At 39.7% G+C, this 17,623-nt stretch overlaps 1 protein-coding gene across 7 annotated transcripts; it reads right to left on the bottom strand.

Moving 5' to 3' along the window:
* Window positions 1–57: 57 nt before the first annotated feature.
* On the bottom strand, window positions 58–15,399 carry LOC105394972 (annexin B10). Of its 7 annotated transcripts, none has more exons than XM_048622742.1 (9): window positions 15,160–15,399; window positions 14,489–14,665; window positions 12,766–12,858; window positions 12,175–12,286; window positions 9,626–9,705; window positions 4,451–4,576; window positions 2,596–2,728; window positions 1,462–1,643; window positions 58–458 (listed from the first exon to the last, which is right to left on the bottom strand). In XM_048622742.1, exons 1-9 carry the CDS (start codon window positions 15,166–15,168, stop codon window positions 396–398), a joined length of 975 nt encoding a protein of 324 aa, XP_048478699.1. In that variant the 5' UTR covers window positions 15,169–15,399; the 3' UTR covers window positions 58–395. The 7 variants fall into 7 exon arrangements, with proteins under 7 accessions (XP_048478699.1, XP_048478700.1, XP_048478703.1 ...); XM_048622743.1 differs by lacking the exon at window positions 1,462–1,643 and adding an exon at window positions 1,662–1,843; XM_048622746.1 differs by having other exon boundaries at window positions 58–455; window positions 15,160–15,398.
* Window positions 15,400–17,623: the final 2,224 nt, after the last annotated feature.

The following is a 17,623-nucleotide window of genomic DNA, read 5'->3' on the forward strand; positions in this document are numbered from 1 at the left end:
CCATTAAAATACAGCTGCTTCGCAGACATAAGATAATATCAATTTAAAACTCTTTACTTGTAATACAACAGGACAATATATTTTAAAATAGCATGATGAGGGAAATTACTTATCTATTTAGTTTTAAGTATTTAAAAGTGTCATCTTCCTAACCTAATGGAACGGTAAACATACAGGAACCGACGTGGAAAGTATGGGTTGTCTGTCTATATCAGACCAATCGATACTTAGAGACTTTGACAAGTGGCGACATCTAGTGAAAACAAAAATACTGGTAACAAACAAATCCTAATATTCAGTGCGCTTACCTAACACCAAAGTGTAATTCCCTCACCCTACAATCTACACAAATATCTAAAGCTATAAATAGGTGGTAGATAAAATGCAGATACTCCTTACTGCGGTGGGTTGAGAAGCGCCACTAGCGCCCTCTTGTAGTCGCCGGAGGTTTCGTTCTGCTGCCGAGGTGCGACAAACCAACGTTAGATGGCGAGAGCGGGCATGCGGAGAAACGCACAGAGATTAGTATTGTGTGGCTTTGGATGTTTGTATGGGTGTGTGTGGGTTAATTACATTTTTTAGCACTAGATATAAGATAGGCGTAAATATAATATTATGTGATAGATTTGGTAAAGAAAGTTGGAATATTGATTGATTATAGGGTATAATTTTTCGTGCTATCTACATAACTAAATAACGCGACAGTAGCTTTCATTTCGGAGAATGGTTGCTTAATTCACTTCAGACTAGATTGCTAAAATGAACCCAATTTTCATGCCTTAGTGAAATTGTTTGCATTGAGTCTACTTTCAATAAAAATATGAAAAAGTTGTAACAAGAAAATATCAAATTCTATTAAAAATACACTTAAAACTAGTTCTCACCTCCTGTTCCAATCACCAAAAGTAGCGATAAAGGACATGTCACAATTCAGTATCAAAAAATAGGAAAGTTACAAAAAAAGCCAAGCTAAAAGCAACCTTCATGCGTATAGTATTAAGGCGTATAATATAGTCTCTATCGGTACTTTGATGATGTTATAAGTGCTGGATGTATTCCGCTGTGCTGGAGACCGAAGCAGATCAATATAATTTGTGTTGTTATTGTTGGTATCAGTAATATATTGAATTTTTCACTACTTTCATAATATTTTTTTATTATTAATTATCATTAATCATATTAATTAGCTAATATAAAAAGATAACCCGTAACCAATGACAGAATACCTAAAGCATTGCTATTTTCGTATCAGGTTTTTAGGTAAGACACAGACACACCACAAACAAGTCACATATTTTACCCCAAAATCTTCAAACAACCGATACCAACATTAACAACACTACTGCTAGCCAAAACCTCTTTCAATAACTTACATTAATCAACAAAACATCATATTAAGTACGTAACTACATAAGCTATTGAAAGAGTCCCAGTCTAGCTCCACAAACCACCCGCACATACCTGCAGATCGCTCTCCAGAGTCTTGTCAAACAGGCGTTCATACTCCTCCTTGACAGATCCGAGGTCGATCTCGGCGCGGCTCGTCACAATCCTCACAAGCGCCGCGTCGTCCGTGCCAGCTCCCTGCATCGCGCCCCTCAGCCGCTGCGCAAACCATGCAGCCGCGTTCTCCACACACTCCACTGCAAACGACAACATACCTTTACTTCGCTGACCAGGGTCTTATCGTACAGTCTCTCGTATTCGTCGCGAATGTCCCCGAGGTCTATCTCTGAGCGGGAGACGATGATTCGGATGAGAGTGCGGTCGTCAGTGCCCAGTCCTTGCATGGCGGCGCGCAAGCGGCTCGCGAACCACGCGGCCGCGTTCTGGCAGGTCTCCACTGGAAGGGAAGGTTACGGCAAGCGGCAGAGGTTAGGTTGGGAGTGTAAATTCATGTTTACACAAATTGCACTTGGGCTGAAAAATACTCCGTGTGCATAAAAATATCATAATTATGTCCACAAATAACTAAACCCTTATGGAATACATATCATTATCAAAATTCGAATCCGATATTTCATTACGTAGTTAAAAAACAATAAAGCCAGTTAAAATGTAATTCTAAGGACACATGAGTCAATAATGGAACAAATTCCAGACGTATTGACTCACGCGCACAAATTGTAGGAAGTGACCAATTGACCCATTGCGCTATACGACTATCAGCAGCACTAGAAATAAATAAATAGACGAGTGTGTTGTTCGTAACTTACGATTGGCTGGACTGACGACTTAAGACATGTAGCCGGTAGTGGCTGGATGAGGATAGAGTGTTGCCAAGCTCTTTGGGAGTCCTATCTATGCTCAGCAGTAGACCATTACGGCTTGATTATGTTGTATATTGGATATGTGGACAATTATACTAACTTTAGAGGTTTTTTTCTGTAATCGATACCCCTAAATAAATGAAGAAGTACGTAAATGATAATGAGAAGTACGTCACTTCCTCAGCTATACAAAATTATAAATACTGAAATTGTTACCCTAATAAACGTTTTTTTTTTTTTTATGTCGTCACTTAAATCTATAGTAAACCCAGCGGACACTACCTCATTCCTTCACCCCAACACTCCCAGCAGTCACCCCACTCACCAATAGCCGACAAAGCGTCCCGCAGCTCGCCGTCGAGCTCGGCCTTGATGGCCTGCTCGATGGTGCGGCCGGACAGCTGCTTGTACGCGTCGAACACTAGGCGGAGCTGCTCGAAGCTCTCGTGCGCCAGGATCTGGATTAGATTGAAAAATAAAATTAATATTTCTTAACTCTATGACCCAAAGTTCTCTCTTGAGATATGGGTTACAAATATTCCACTGTATTTTTCAATATAAGTATTTTAAAAGCACCTGAAAAACAATAATTTGTATACGATAATCGCTTTAGTAATCAAGAATGCTTGCTGCATTGCTTATGCGTCGAAACTGACATAATAAGTATGGATTTTACAGATAAGTGATGCTGCTATAAAGCACTGTTGATTATTGTGTCATTGGTAGTAAGCCAGCTGAGAAGGGACAGGTTTCCTCTTATGCCGAATGTCCACTGTCGGCTAAACTAAGTTCGCAGAATATATGAAAAACTGTCTCAACTCTGCGAACTAACTTATTTTAGCCGACAGTGCACGCTCGGCTTTATACCTTTACGAGGGCTACACCGAAAAGATCGGGAATAGAATACTTAGGAATAAATTAGAGTGAAACCTTTTTGGTGTATCAAATGTAGTGTTTTTTCAAACATAATTCCATTTTCTAATTTTAAAAAAAGTAAAAAATAAAAGAGTATTGACCATTTGAATTTGACAAGTCGGTGTAAAAAATGGAGCTTACGCGGGAACATTTCCGTGCAATAATTTTTCACAACTTTCGTCGAGGTTTATCTCAAGAACAATGTCGAGCCGAGCTTGTTTCTATTTATAAACTTGAAGCACCAAGTAAAACGACTATATATCGTTGGTATTCTGAGTTTCGCCGTGGACGTTCCTCTCTTACCACAGTCCCTTCTACTGGTCGGCCAAAAACAGCGGTAACACAAGATAACATCGATGCTGTACGCCAGTTAATAAAAGAAGATAGACATGTGACATACGAGCAGATTCGGGCTTCTGTCAGCATTGGTATGACAGCCATTCAAACCATTTTACATGAAGAACTGGGTGTCAAGAAGTTAGTTTCGCGCTGGGTGCCCCACCGTTTGACCGAGGAACAAAAGTCGGCTCGTGTTAATTGGTGTCGATCTGCTCTGCAACGGTTCAATGGAGGCAGTTCAAATGCTGTCTACAATATCGTCTCTGGTGATGAATCGTGGATTTATTCATATGAGCCCGAAAGAAAACATCAATCGGCAGTTTGGGTCTTCGAAGGTGAGGTCAAGCCAACAAAAGTTATTCCCTCACGCAGCGTGTCGAAAAAAATGGTCGCTTCGTTTGTATCGAAAACTGGCCATGTGGCTAGGATTCCATTACAAGAACAAAGGACGGTTACTGCTGATTGGTACACAACAGTTTGTTTGCCGGAAGTCGTAAGAGAACTTCGTAAAACTTACCCGAATCGTCGTATAATCCTTCACCACGATAATGCAAGCTCTCATACCGCTCGCAAAACAAGAACGTTTTTAAATATGGAAAACGTGGAGTTGATGGACCATCCTCCGTATAGCCCTGATCTGAGCCCCAATGATTATTTTACATTCCCAAGAATTAAAGATATGCTACGTGGTCAACGGTTTAGCGGCCCAGAAGAGGCGGTCGAAGCTTACAAATCAGCTGTTTTGACAGTATCCACTTCAGACTGGAATTACTGTTTCAATGATTGGTTTAATCGAATGAAAAAGTGCATTGAATGTCACGGAGACTACTTTGAAAAACACTAAAAGTAAATAATATTATGATATCTTTGTCCTTTTTTCTATTCCCGATCATTTCGGTATCGCCCTCGTATTTAGCCTCACAAACCTTATTAAAGATCTCCTCGTCAGTGCCCCACTTGGCCTCCCCCGCGTCGTAGAGCTGCTGCGCCGCCTCCGCCGCGCGCGCCGCGTCCGTGCCCCCCTCCTCGCTGCGCGCCCCCTGATGGGCGGACTGGGGGTTAGCGGGGGTAGCGGGGGGTGGGTGAGCGGGGTCTATGTTGGGTATTTTGGGGATAGGGGGTATCAGAGGTATTTTTTTGTTTGCTGGTTTCCATCAATAATGTTTTATCAATTGTTTTGAAGCATTAATAACTTAAGTTTTAATAATGCTTATGAACATTTTAGTAACATTTGTTTATGGAAAAAATTAAGACTGTAGTTTATGTGGATGGAGTTTTTCTGTACACCTTTATAATATGTATAAATTATGTACACGAACAGTAAAATATTTGAAAGGAAAGTTAATTGTGAGTATTTTAATAGGAGCTCGTGTTTTTTTACAAAAATCTATACTGAAATACCCAAATAGAAAGTCGCTCACCCAAGTCGTAGCAGGACCTCAGCAGAAGCAAAAGTAAAAGATGTGTGACCCTCCATACCCGGATAACAAGCCACATAAATGTATTACATTCCATTCATACAGACCCGATATTACTGCGAAATTTAGATAAGTATTATTATCATCGGCCCGTTTTCGAAATTTATCAGACATAGGCCTCTCCCAAGGAGCTCCACAGCACTCTGTCTTCAGCCTTCCTCATACCCACAAAGCAATACTTGTCTGAGGTCGTTGTTCGTTAGTGATAGTATCTCTCTCTCAGCCTTCTGTAGTCCACTGTTGGACATAGGCCTCTCCTAACGATCGCCACCCCAAACGGTCACCCGCCATCTGCATCCAGCGGCTTCCCGCTACCTTCCGCAGATCATCAGACCAACGGGTTGGGGGGCGACCGACACGCCGTTTGCTGACACGGGGTCTCCACTCCAGAACCTTTCTACTCCAGCGGTCGTCGGCTCTGCGGGCTACGTGGCCAGCCCATTGCCACTTCAGCGTGCTAATCCTTTTGGCTATGTCGGTAACTTTAGTTCTCCTGCGGATTTCTTCATTACGAATCCTATCTCGCAGGGACACGCCTAACATAGCCCTTTCCATAGCACGCTGAGCAACTCTGAGCTTGTGGATAAGCCCTTTGGTGAAGCACCACGTCTCGGCTCCGTAAGTCATCACTGGCAACACGCACTGATTGAAAACTTTTGTTTTCAGACACTGAGGTATGTTTTCAGTGAAGATGTGTCGTAATTTCCCGAACGCTGCCCATCCGAGTTGGATTCTACGAGCTACCTCTTTATCGAAGTTGGATTTACCTAATCGGATCACTTGTCCTAGGTAAGGATACTGATCGACAACTTCGATGGTGACACCTCCTACAGTTACGGGCGATGATGAAACATGTTCGTTCGACATGACCTTTGTCTTGTCCATGTTCATTTTCAGCCCAACTTGTTTAGAGGCATCATTGAGGTCTGTGAGCATTTCGCCTAACTCCTCCAGCGTTTCCGCCATAATCACTATGTCATCAGCAAATCGTAGATGAGAGATATATTCGCCATTGACGTTAATGCCCAGTCTTTTCCACTCTACAAGCTTAAAAACATCTTCCAGTGCACAGGTGAACAGTTTCGGAGAAATAACATCTCCCTGTCTCACGCCCCTTTGCAACTGGATCGGTTTTGTGCTATGTTCGTGTAATCGAACTGACATTGTGGCAGCATTGTACATACATCTCAACACCTCGATATAGCGATAGTCTATATGGCACCGCTGAAGGGATTGAAGCATCGCCCAGAGCTCAATAGAATCAAAGGCTTTCTCATAGTCCACAAACGCTAGACATAAAGGTAGATTATACTCCTCGGTCTTCTGTATAACCTGCCGAAGCGTGTGTATATGATCTATGGTACTATAGCCTTTTCGGAACCCGGCTTGTTCGGGTGGCTGGAAGTCGTCGAGTCTTTGCTCGAGACGATTCGTAATAACCCTCGAAAACAGCTTGTACACATGGCTCAGAAGTGCAATGGGTCTATAATTCTTCAATAGGGCTTTGTTGCCTTTCTTGAAGAACAAAGTCACTACACTTCTGCTCCATGCCTCCGGGCTTGTGCCTTCGAGTATGACGGAATTAAACAGCCTCCGAAGTGCTATTAAAATCGGTCTACCGCCGGCTTTCAGAAGTTCTGTCGTTATTCCATCATCTCCCGGAGCTTTGTTGTTTTTTAGCTGTTTGAGAGCTATACTAATCTCGTCTAGACTGACGTCCGGAATATCTTCGGTATAGTGTCGGGTGAGTGGCGCTCGGCTGTCGTGAGCACCGCTGGTAATAGGGTTTTGTGTTGTGGTGTATAACTGTCCGTAGAATCTCTCAATTTCTCCCAGAATTTCGGGCACTGATGAAACGGTGTTGCCAGTGTCGGTCTTCAGTTGGGTCAACAGAGTCTGCCGAACAGGTCGATCTCTAGCAAAGACTTTGGAGCCCTTGTTTTGCTCTATTGCGTCTTGAATGCGCTTGCAATTGTAGCGTCTCATATCGCAACGTCTTGCTTTGGCGATCTGTCTGTTTAGACGTCTGTATTCGACCATATCAACTGAAGACTGCAACCTCATTTCTCTCCGTTCTCTTATGAGACTCAGAGTCCCATCTGAGAGTTTTTGAGGTCCTCGGTTGGTTCGGGACGAAAAATATTTCGATCCTACCTCTCGGACAGTTTCCACAAACCTATTATTTAAATCGTCAACTGTAACGCAATTCTCTAAACATATCAGGCGGTCGCAAAGCTCAGACTGAAAGCTTTCGGGATCCTGGATTTGAGCAGGAGTAGGACGGAGCGTGGACTTCATTAGACGGGAGCGTTCTATTTTGCAGTTTATATTCAAAGTGCCTCTTACGAGTCGGTGATCGCTGCCGGTCTTAACCCTACTGATCACTGAGACATCATTGAATATGTGCTTCTTATCCGTCAATACGAAGTCGATCTCGTTTTTAGTCTTCCCATCGGGGCTAATCCACGTCCACTTCCTTTGTGGCTTCTTCTTGTAGAAGGAGTTCATCATATAGAGGCCCTCCTTCTCCAAGAAGTCAGCCAGCATTTGCCCACGATGGTTCCGGACTCCAAATCCATGTGACCCCACTTTCGTCTCGCCGCCTTCTTGTTTTCCGAGTTTCGCGTTAAAGTCTCCCATCACCACCGTGAAATGAGTAGTGAGCTTACGCAGGGCAGACGATACGTCTTCATACGCAAGTTCGACCTCATCATCGGTGTGCTTAGATGTGGGTGCGTAAACCTGTATGACCTTCATTGAGTATCGTTTAGATATTCTCAGGATGAGGTACGCAACCCGTGTCGACACACTTCCGATTTCAACGATGTTGTTGACGAGGGACTTGTTGACGATGAACCCGACACCCCCTTGGGACAGTTAGTGATAGTATAGTAAGCAGCAAAATATACCGATACGTTTGTTTAAAGATAATTAATTATTTAATAAAATTAGGTATATTTTGTTGCCAACTGTGCAAAGTTAAACACCAATTATTATGTGCTAACGACAAAACCACACGCAAACACACACATTAAGTTAATTTGGAGTGCAAAAGAAAATAATTTGCTAAAGCACTTCCATCATATTGTATTTATTGTATTAATTCACTTATGTATCTAGCCTCGTATTGTTAGTTACATGTCGTTAATATGAGTGTATGTTAGACATAAAATCAATAATTTTCAAAACAAACAAGTAAAGTGTGTTAACTTTTTAGATAAGCCATAGAGGAAACATACTTACAGATTCACATTAGCCGCATTCTTAGTTAATATTATGTAGGGGAGATTAGTCCAAAACCGGGTATGTGGGTAAAACCGGGACATGTCATTATAGCCACTTAGCGAGTGTCAAATTTTCGGGCGCTTTGCTCACTGCAGTCGGCCATCTTGACGACACTGTCAACAAAAGTTGAAGGACACTCGTGTGCGCTCGTAAAAAATAATTGCAAATCAAGTTTTTAGGGTGTCTTGATCTAATAATTCATGGAATTCATTCATTTACTAAGCGTCGGAACATCTAGGTATGTGGTATTGGTTTTTAATCTTGGTAAAACATGTTTTCATGTTTAATAAACACTGCTTAGATTTTTATTGCGGTTTGTGGTTAGTTTTTTCATTTTTTTTCTTGCCAGGGTGCTTGGGGCAAAACCGTACGGGGTAATACCGGGTAACCGGGTGGTACCCGGTTTTGTACAAGAATCAGTGACTAAGTGTTTAATTATTTTGTGAAATTGCTATTATTACTTCATCACCGTACAAATCGGAAATCGAACAAAATAACATCACAAAGAATAACAAGACAAATCTTCCGGAATTTAAGATCGATAAAGTTAAACCAAAAAAGCAAAAAAATACTGACGAAGTGACGACATGTGCATTTATTGCACAGAAATTTATGGCAATACGTAAAGAAGCGATGCTTGGGTTCAATGCCTGAAGTGCAAAATAGGGGCACATGAAGGCTGTACGGGATGGTAACTGGAATAACTGGATGAGTTCTGTTGTTACCGGTGTTAGGGGCAAAGTCGGGAATAGAATAATGGTATACCCGGTTTTGTACCAGGCATGGGGTAAAACCGTAAAAAGTTAAGATTTAGAAAAACATTATTATTATTAATTAGAATAGTTTAAACATTGATTTTGTTAAGCAAGACTGTTAATTATAAGGCATAGTAAGCAAATTTTAATAAAGTTGATTAAAACTCCTTAATTTTGATTTTTTATTAATTATTTTCCTTAGCGTCCCGGTCTTACCCCACATTCCCCTATGTTACAGGTAATTAATTAAAGTTATTTATAAACTCTTTGGCTTGATCATTATCAGCTGACACATATACGGACTATGGAGGTTATAAATGTTTAAACTTGTAAGGCTGCTGGTGAAATTGTCTGTAACCTTTGAGAGGCCGTATCTCGAACAATATCAGCACTTTACGATGGGCTATTGTACCTATTATTATATGCGGTGCACCGGGTTATATAAGCGGTTGTTTCAAAATTACCAAAACAGGCGCTTATCAAGATCTCATACAAATTTTACTTTGACTGAACTCTCTTTACTGAACCGGCCACCGTCAAGTATGATAATTGTTCGTGATCGCATCGCGGGCCGTGTACTCACGGTGACGATGAGCGTGAGCAGGCGGCGGAAGTCGCCCGACGTCTCCGAGCACATGTGCTCCGCCAGCGGGCGGTTGTACACTGCAAGATACATTCATTATCATAATCTTAAGAACTATTCTGTCCCTGAGGCTAAAATTAAATTGAAGGATAAAGATAAAGATAAAAGATAAAATACACTTTATTGCACACAAAACGAAATAGTATCACAAACATAGAAAAGAAAAATGGTACAATTGGCGGCCTTATTACTAAAAGTAATCTCTTCCAGACAACCACATTGAAAGGAAATATAAAGTATAAAGAAAGGGGTAACGTGTGACAAGACAAGAGAAAATACAACATAATTACTATGAACAATGTGTAAATACCTACATACAATAATACTTAAATATATTATGAACATATATAAATACTTTAAACCTACATAGCTATTAATAATTATATACCTAGACCTTATATGTAATAATACAATACATACATAAATAAATATCTATATATATATATATATATATATATATATATATATATATTATGCTGGTTTATTCTAATCTGGATAAGCTAAATTAAAGTAATGAATGAATGCTTACTCAAACTAGATTATTATTGTACTGAGGATATCCTATAATACTCGTAGAATTATTACCAGCATTATCTATTGATTGATTTAAAGATTTTATTTAAGATTTTATTTCTATACCTAGTTACCATAACAAGAAGACTGTTTAAGATAATTTTATGTTTTGTTTTGTTTTTGAAATTTTATTTCACTCTTGTGTGACATAGTTACACTGTTTCTCTCTCTCTCTCTCTCAGCCTTCTGTAGTCCACTGTTGGACATAGGCCTCTCCTAACGATCGCCACCCCAAACGGTCACCCGCCATCTGCATCCAGCGGCTTCCCGCTACCTTCCGCAGATCATCAGACCAACGGGTTGGGGGGCGACCGACACGCCGTTTGCCGACACGGGGTCTCCACTCCAGAACCTTTCTACTCCAGCGGTCGTCGGCTCTGCGGGCTACGTGGCCAGCCCATTGCCACTTCAGCGTGCTAATCCTTTTGGCTATGTCGGTAACTTTAGTTCTCCTGCGGATTTCTTCATTACGAATCCTATCTCGCAGGGACACGCCTAACATAGCCCTTTCCATAGCACGTTGAGCAACTCTGAGCTTGTGGATAAGCCCTTTGGTGAAGCACCACGTCTCGGCTCCGTAAGTCATCACTGGCAACACGCACTGATTGAAAACGTTTGTTACACTGTTTATGTTTTACTAATTAATATAAATTCACTTTAGTCAAGTCATTTTTGGTACCCCAAGATACGGGCTGAGCCTAGTTTGGGGACCCCTGCTCCTTGTGATTAATGTCCAATTCAGACGTGTGCATAGATATAGTTTAAGTATAATACCTTGTTTAATATATAGTAAATATGTAACATTTCTTTTGCGCAATAAAGATTTTTATTATTATTACTGAAGGATATAGTTCATAAAAGTTGCAGATAACATACCTCTACCAAATGGATATATCTGTGAAAATTATACCTACCATTTGCCTAATATGACTGAGGCGGCGCGGCAAGTTATGTCTAAAACTCTTTTGGCACAATCTTGAAACACATAAGTCTCGTTTGCTCAAATTGTTCGTATAGGTATAATCTTGTTTCTCCTAATATTATCTTAATAAATAATATATTAAGTAAATAATAATAATAATAAATATGTGGGGACATCTCACACACGGCCATCCGACCCCAAGCTAGGCAGAACCTGTGTTATGGGTGTCGGACAGCTGATATATCTACACAAATACATAGATAGATAGATACCTACTAAATATAAATATCAACACCCAAGACCCGAGCACAAATATCTGTGTTTAAACAAATATCTGCCCCAGCCGGGAATCGAACCCGGGACCTTCGGCATAGCAGTCAGGGCCACTAACCACTACGCCATTCGACCGTCGAAGTATGTTGTAAATGTACAAATTGTGGTATTTTTCTCCTACATCCCGAAAATCACGATATTGAATTATCAAAATATCGAAAGTTAATGACCACTATAATTATTACAAACACCATTAAACCCCATGTGATCGAAACCTAAAGATAGGTGCGACGACGAGCAAAGCGAAGAGGAGCGTGTTAGGTGCACATTTTCGTCAAAAGCAAAGCGGAGCGCAGCGAAGCGGAGCGGAGCGTTTCCTACATACAAGGAAACAATACAAGGCACCAGTTGCGCTAAGTCGCCCCAATCCAAGTTAAAGCCCGAATATTTTTACTTTATATAACCTATGTCATAGCATTATTAGACTATTCAAGATTTGGCCATACCATTATTAGGCTAAACAATATTATGCGAAATAACTTTTTACTAAACGAGATTTAAGCCATACGATTTTCGGCGAAACGAGACTTTGACCAAACGTTACTATGCAATACGAGATTAGGCAAATAAATCTTATGCCAAAAAAGGTAGAACCGCCAAGATCATTTCATAGCTGGCTTAACCTATCCACCCAAAAGTAAAACGGTATGACAACACTCACATCGCTCGTAAGTCTCCACAATATCAGCCACTTCCTTCTTGGTCCGCGTGCACAGTATCTCGACCAGGGTCCCCTCATCAGTACCCATCCCCTCCATGCAATTGTGAAGTTCCTGCAATTTATTAAGTATTATTAATTATTAATTGCTAGAACATGGGCACATATTATGTGATAAGTGATACATAGTTTCTGCGATGAACTTGTCCGTCTACTACATAAACGAGTTATTCTTTGACCAACGGTATTAGAGCGCCTATCCTCAGTTATTTCAACACCGAGGCTTGCTGTTCCAGTTTACTCGGGAGCTAGGCTGGCTGAGCTGAAGATAAGGGGATATGTACAAAGGTTCCACTCGGGAGAGATTCGTACAGGAATTTCGCCTCCTCTCAGGATAGAATAGAAGGTGATACATAAATGTTGTGTCCAGGATATTCACCCTATCAGGCATGCAAATGTTTAAATTTTATGTTGACAAAGAAGTTTAGACCGCAAAGAAGCCTTTTTCGAACGGAAAATAGCTAGAAAAAAACTACTTTCATCAGAAAATGATATTTATATACGATGCATAAAAGCATTTCACTTCGACTTTACCTTGCACAGATACTCGGCGGGCGGGCGCATGAGCGCCACGATCACGTCCTCGAAGTGCCCGCCGAGCTCCGACTTCAGGTCCTCGATTATGTCCTGAAAGAGTCATAGGAGTGTTAAGGTACAATGCTTAGAATGTATTAAGCTTAAACTTAATATAGTTGTTTGGGCTGAAGTACGTTTAAGTTCATAAAAAAGTTACCTATCTTCTTATAGTCGAGCGCTATGTGCTAACTACCCTGAAGATTGTTCAATCAAACTAATCAAATATATATGAGATGTACACTTTAGTGTTTAATGGAATGCTCAAAAAAAGCGTCCGAGAGTGACGTAGGTACTTTATGTACGTATGTCGTCGGGCGCGCCCTGGGCAGTCAGCAACTTTCACTATTCTGACTACCCATTTCACCAGTTCACCACCCCAGACTAACTCTAATGTTAATCACCGACACGATAAGAAGCTGGGATAACGCAATTTTCCTCTTTGTCCTGCTTTATCTTAGATTACTCAACTACTCATATCTGCTGGCCCCTCGATTGAATTCAAGGACTTTGGCTAAATTAGAGTGATTTGCTGAACTGTCATCTGACCTCATACTCTATTCAAAGTTTTTTGTACCGAAATCATTTGTATGATGTTAGGTAGCAGAGGTATTAATGTATGTATATTGAGGCAATGATTTCGGTACGATTATGCTCCTTTGGATTCTTAAAAACATTTGAGTGTGTCATATTGCGGCATCGAATATGTATCTACCTACTGCATTGTTAATGACTTGTGCTATTAGCAGACACGAAACTGAACATTTGGTATGGGACAAAAATAGGTAAAGTAACTTTAAAATCGATAGCGCTATTTGTAGTATACTTTGTAAACCATGGAATACCACACTAGGTAGGAACGTGATATATGCAGGTATAAATATGCACTTTATTGCTTTTGTAATTACATCTAGATCTACTCTACTATTGCAGAGTTAAAACATGGAAATGTTGTCCTAACAAACACATACAATGTTTGCTTACAAACGCCAATTCTGTTATTGTAAACAAAAATACCTAACTTTATCTAGGTTCATATCATACAAAATACGAGGCTATGAGTCAGAATCACCATTACATAATTAAAGGCATTCATTTTCCCTCCCGTGGCAATTTATTTGCAAGGTCACTAGGTGAGTCAGGCATATTTACTTTTTACACAGACTTTTTGGCGTCCGTGTCATAATCGATCTTATGCTCAAGGCTGCAAGAGCATTAATTTAATGATACTGTAACAAAATTAAAGCTTCCCTGCTCTGTTAAGTAATTAGCTGTTTTATAGCTGTTGTTATAGAGTCAATATTTGCGTGACAAAGGACAGTGCTAGGTGATTAGTAGGGGCAAGGTGGAGTGAATAAAGATGAGATAAAATGATGAGGTATGTCTAAGTTCTTTTTAGGGCAACATAAAGGATTTATACTCTTTGCTTATGGCGGTCATACACCTCAGAGCATATTTTATGCTAGACATGACACAGTAGAGAAGAATTAGCTTTGTGGGAGTGCACTGGCACAAAAAATTATACATATTACACCTATGCATTTTAAATCACTCTTTGGGTATTAAGTAATAGGTTCTTAAATCTACATTCCCTCCACCTTGATTATGTGACATATCTTAAAGAAAATCAAAAACAATTGTTACTATTCAATTCATAACCATTTGAAAAAAGTCCTTAACTTACCCTTCCATACTCATGAGTGAAGGCAGCAGCAATAGCCTGCCTCTGTGCATTGGAGCGGGAGCACAGTATGTTGATGATGGCCTCCTCGTCCGTGCCGAACCCCTTCATGGCGGCTCGGAGCGTCGCTGCATCCTCCGCTGCGTTGAAGTTGGCCACTCCACGCACTGTTGGCTGACGCTGAGGATGACAGGGAGTGTCATGTACAAGATTAAATTTAATTGTTGAAAATTGTTTAAGTTACTTACTTCATTTTTTATGTTAGACGTGTGTGTTAAGGATTTGGATTTATGTACAGTTCACTATGTTGATTTCATCAAAGCAGGTAAGTAAACAAAGAATGATGGTGCTCACAAATTCTATAGTGATGAATCATAGTAATTAATAATTATACATTGCTTTTAAGTTGCTAAGCCTATTCACTCCTATCTTAATCATCATGTCAATTTAGAGTTGATCTAAATGTTGGATGCTTTCCAAGATCTTGTAGGCCAAAACTGTGAGATAATAGGTAACAATATTCCGGTAAAAAATTACACTTCCTTATTTACTACCTGTTCGCGAGGTCAAGGCAAGACCTACCTAGCCCTGCGCCCTAGTAACTTGATGACATCACCCAGGAACGCCCTTCTCGGGCAAAAAACATATTATTTATGTAATAAACTGCTACTCACATGAGACATTGTGCTGGTTTCTTTTGGATTTTCTTGTGAAAGTTGATCCTAAAAGTAGGCCGAAACTGCCGACACTAAAAGATTAGTACTTCACACACGAACACCGCACTGCACTGGATTTAAACTGGGTCACTGACTACGTAGCTTCGTTCAGACAGAGAATTCACAAACTTTAGTACTTTCAACGTTTATTTTAATTAAATTATTTTAATAACTGAAAAACCGGCCGTCCTGTCCACGTAGAGCAGCGCTATCAGGGTAGGGATGGTGAAATAATATCGATGTATCGATATATCGATATATTTTTATAAATATATCGATATTTTCCGACGATATATTGTAAACCGATATATCGATACATCGATATAAATAATCAAGTATCGAAAAAATATCAAAATCGATATTTTTTCATTAACAATACCCTATTGTTGGCGTCACAACGCAATGCGGCGATACTAGCTCGCAACCGTGTACCGAGCGAGAGTGTAAATACACGACATTGGCACAAGTGACAGGTAAAAAATAGTGTTTTTTAATAATTCCATATTATTTGATTTCACAAGAATTTATTCCTATAAAGCTACCGATATATCGATATATTTTTTTCGATATATCGATTTCAGTAACGATATAAAAGAAAATATCGATATATCGAAATATCGATATTTTTTTGCACTTTCGACATCCCTATATCAGGGGGGGGTCACTGCCTTAATGGCTGAACTTTTAGTAGAAGGTAGCGCCATCTCTTTATATTACTCTTATTACCAAAAAAGATGTAAGATGGCGTTATGAACGAGACCATAGAACAATAACAAGACACATAGATAAGTAGTATTTGAATGTCAACATTGTCATGATCTATGGCTATTATGAAGAAATTGCGTGTCAGTGTCAGTTCAGTTGTCTTACAATGTCTCGCAAATAACATTTTTGTAATAAAAGCCTATACTCTCGGTATACTTATCGTTATTTATAAATTTTATATACCTACAAATAAAAATAAACATGGTGTGTTAAGAAAAAGCATCTTTATCCGCAAAAAGTGTTTTTATGAAATTCTTGTGACCTGACAGATTCCATATGGATCCAGGTTCCATGTGGTTCCACGGCACTGGCAAAGAGCGATCGACATCTTCATATCCGCTGAAGATTAAAATACTATGTGTACCAAACTGATAAATGTCGTCAAAGATTTGCCTCGCGAGGATAAATGATGCACTATTGGACGAAATGACTTTATCACCACAAGTGACAAGATTTGCTTCTCTTGGGAAACATAAACTAGCAAAACATGAAGTGGTTTTCATGGTGAAAGGAATAAAAAAGGAATACACACACCCACTCGCATATTATTTTACAAGTGACATGAACAAAACTGAACTGAAACATTGTTATATGCGAGGTAATAAAGAATTATATAATAATTTGTTTTTTATTTATTGTTGCATGTAGGTAGGTACATAAATAGATTGAACTTACATTTAGCTAATAAATGTAATAACTGTTGTGTGGTGTAACTACGTTAAGGTAAATATGTCTTATATCTTTATAGATTGAAGTTAATAGCCGGATCCCCACCAGACGATCCAACGCGATCCGATCGCGCGATCCAAGAATTCTTACATACTAAACTTCTTGGATCGGGCGATCGGATCGCATTGGATCGTTTGGTGGAGATCCGGCTATTAACTTGTGATAACAATATATATATATATATATATATATACAGGGTGTCCCAACAGGGCACCCTGTATGTATGTACAATGAGGCTGAGAAATATAAAGAGATGGCGTGGCGCTGTTCAGTATGACGTATAGAGTATGACAAAAAACTCCTCGAGATGCCACTCTTTTCAGAATTGTTTATTTTTTCTCTATGAGCGCTATTGAACTCTATTGAATGAATGAAATGAAATTTGTTGAACGAACGATACCACTTTGACATAACAGCTGGAGCAAGTCCTTGGCTGGAGCAGAGCGGTTCGGTCTTGTTTCCGGTTACGTCTATAAACGAGTGGGAGTTATTATTCTGAGAAAATCCATTATATATTTTATAAAATGTGAAATGTGAGCTACAGAATCCGTTTTAAATAATGAAAACGGTATTTGCACCAGTCGATTTGAGGTAAAGAAATAAAAGATTTGTTTTTTTCAGTAAATAACTATTTATTTCGTATCTATATAAATATGAGTCTAAAACCGAACGTATACAATCTATGCACATCTCCAACGGAATGCCGACTCGAAAGCACATAACAAAAATATCTAAATATTTGAACGTTTTTAACTTCTATTACAACAGAATTAGAGCTTTGAGAAAAAGTGGGTATTGGAGTTCGGTTTTGGAATATATGGGCCACTTGCACCAACATATTAAATCAAGATTTAGTGTCAAATTTTATATGGACTGACGTTTCTTAAATCGAGACTTGACTTGAATATGTTTCTGAAAGTGGCCCTAT

This window comes from Plutella xylostella, chromosome 8 (assembly GCF_932276165.1).
Source record: "Plutella xylostella chromosome 8, ilPluXylo3.1, whole genome shotgun sequence".
NCBI classification, from domain to species: domain Eukaryota; kingdom Metazoa; phylum Arthropoda; class Insecta; order Lepidoptera; family Plutellidae; genus Plutella; species Plutella xylostella.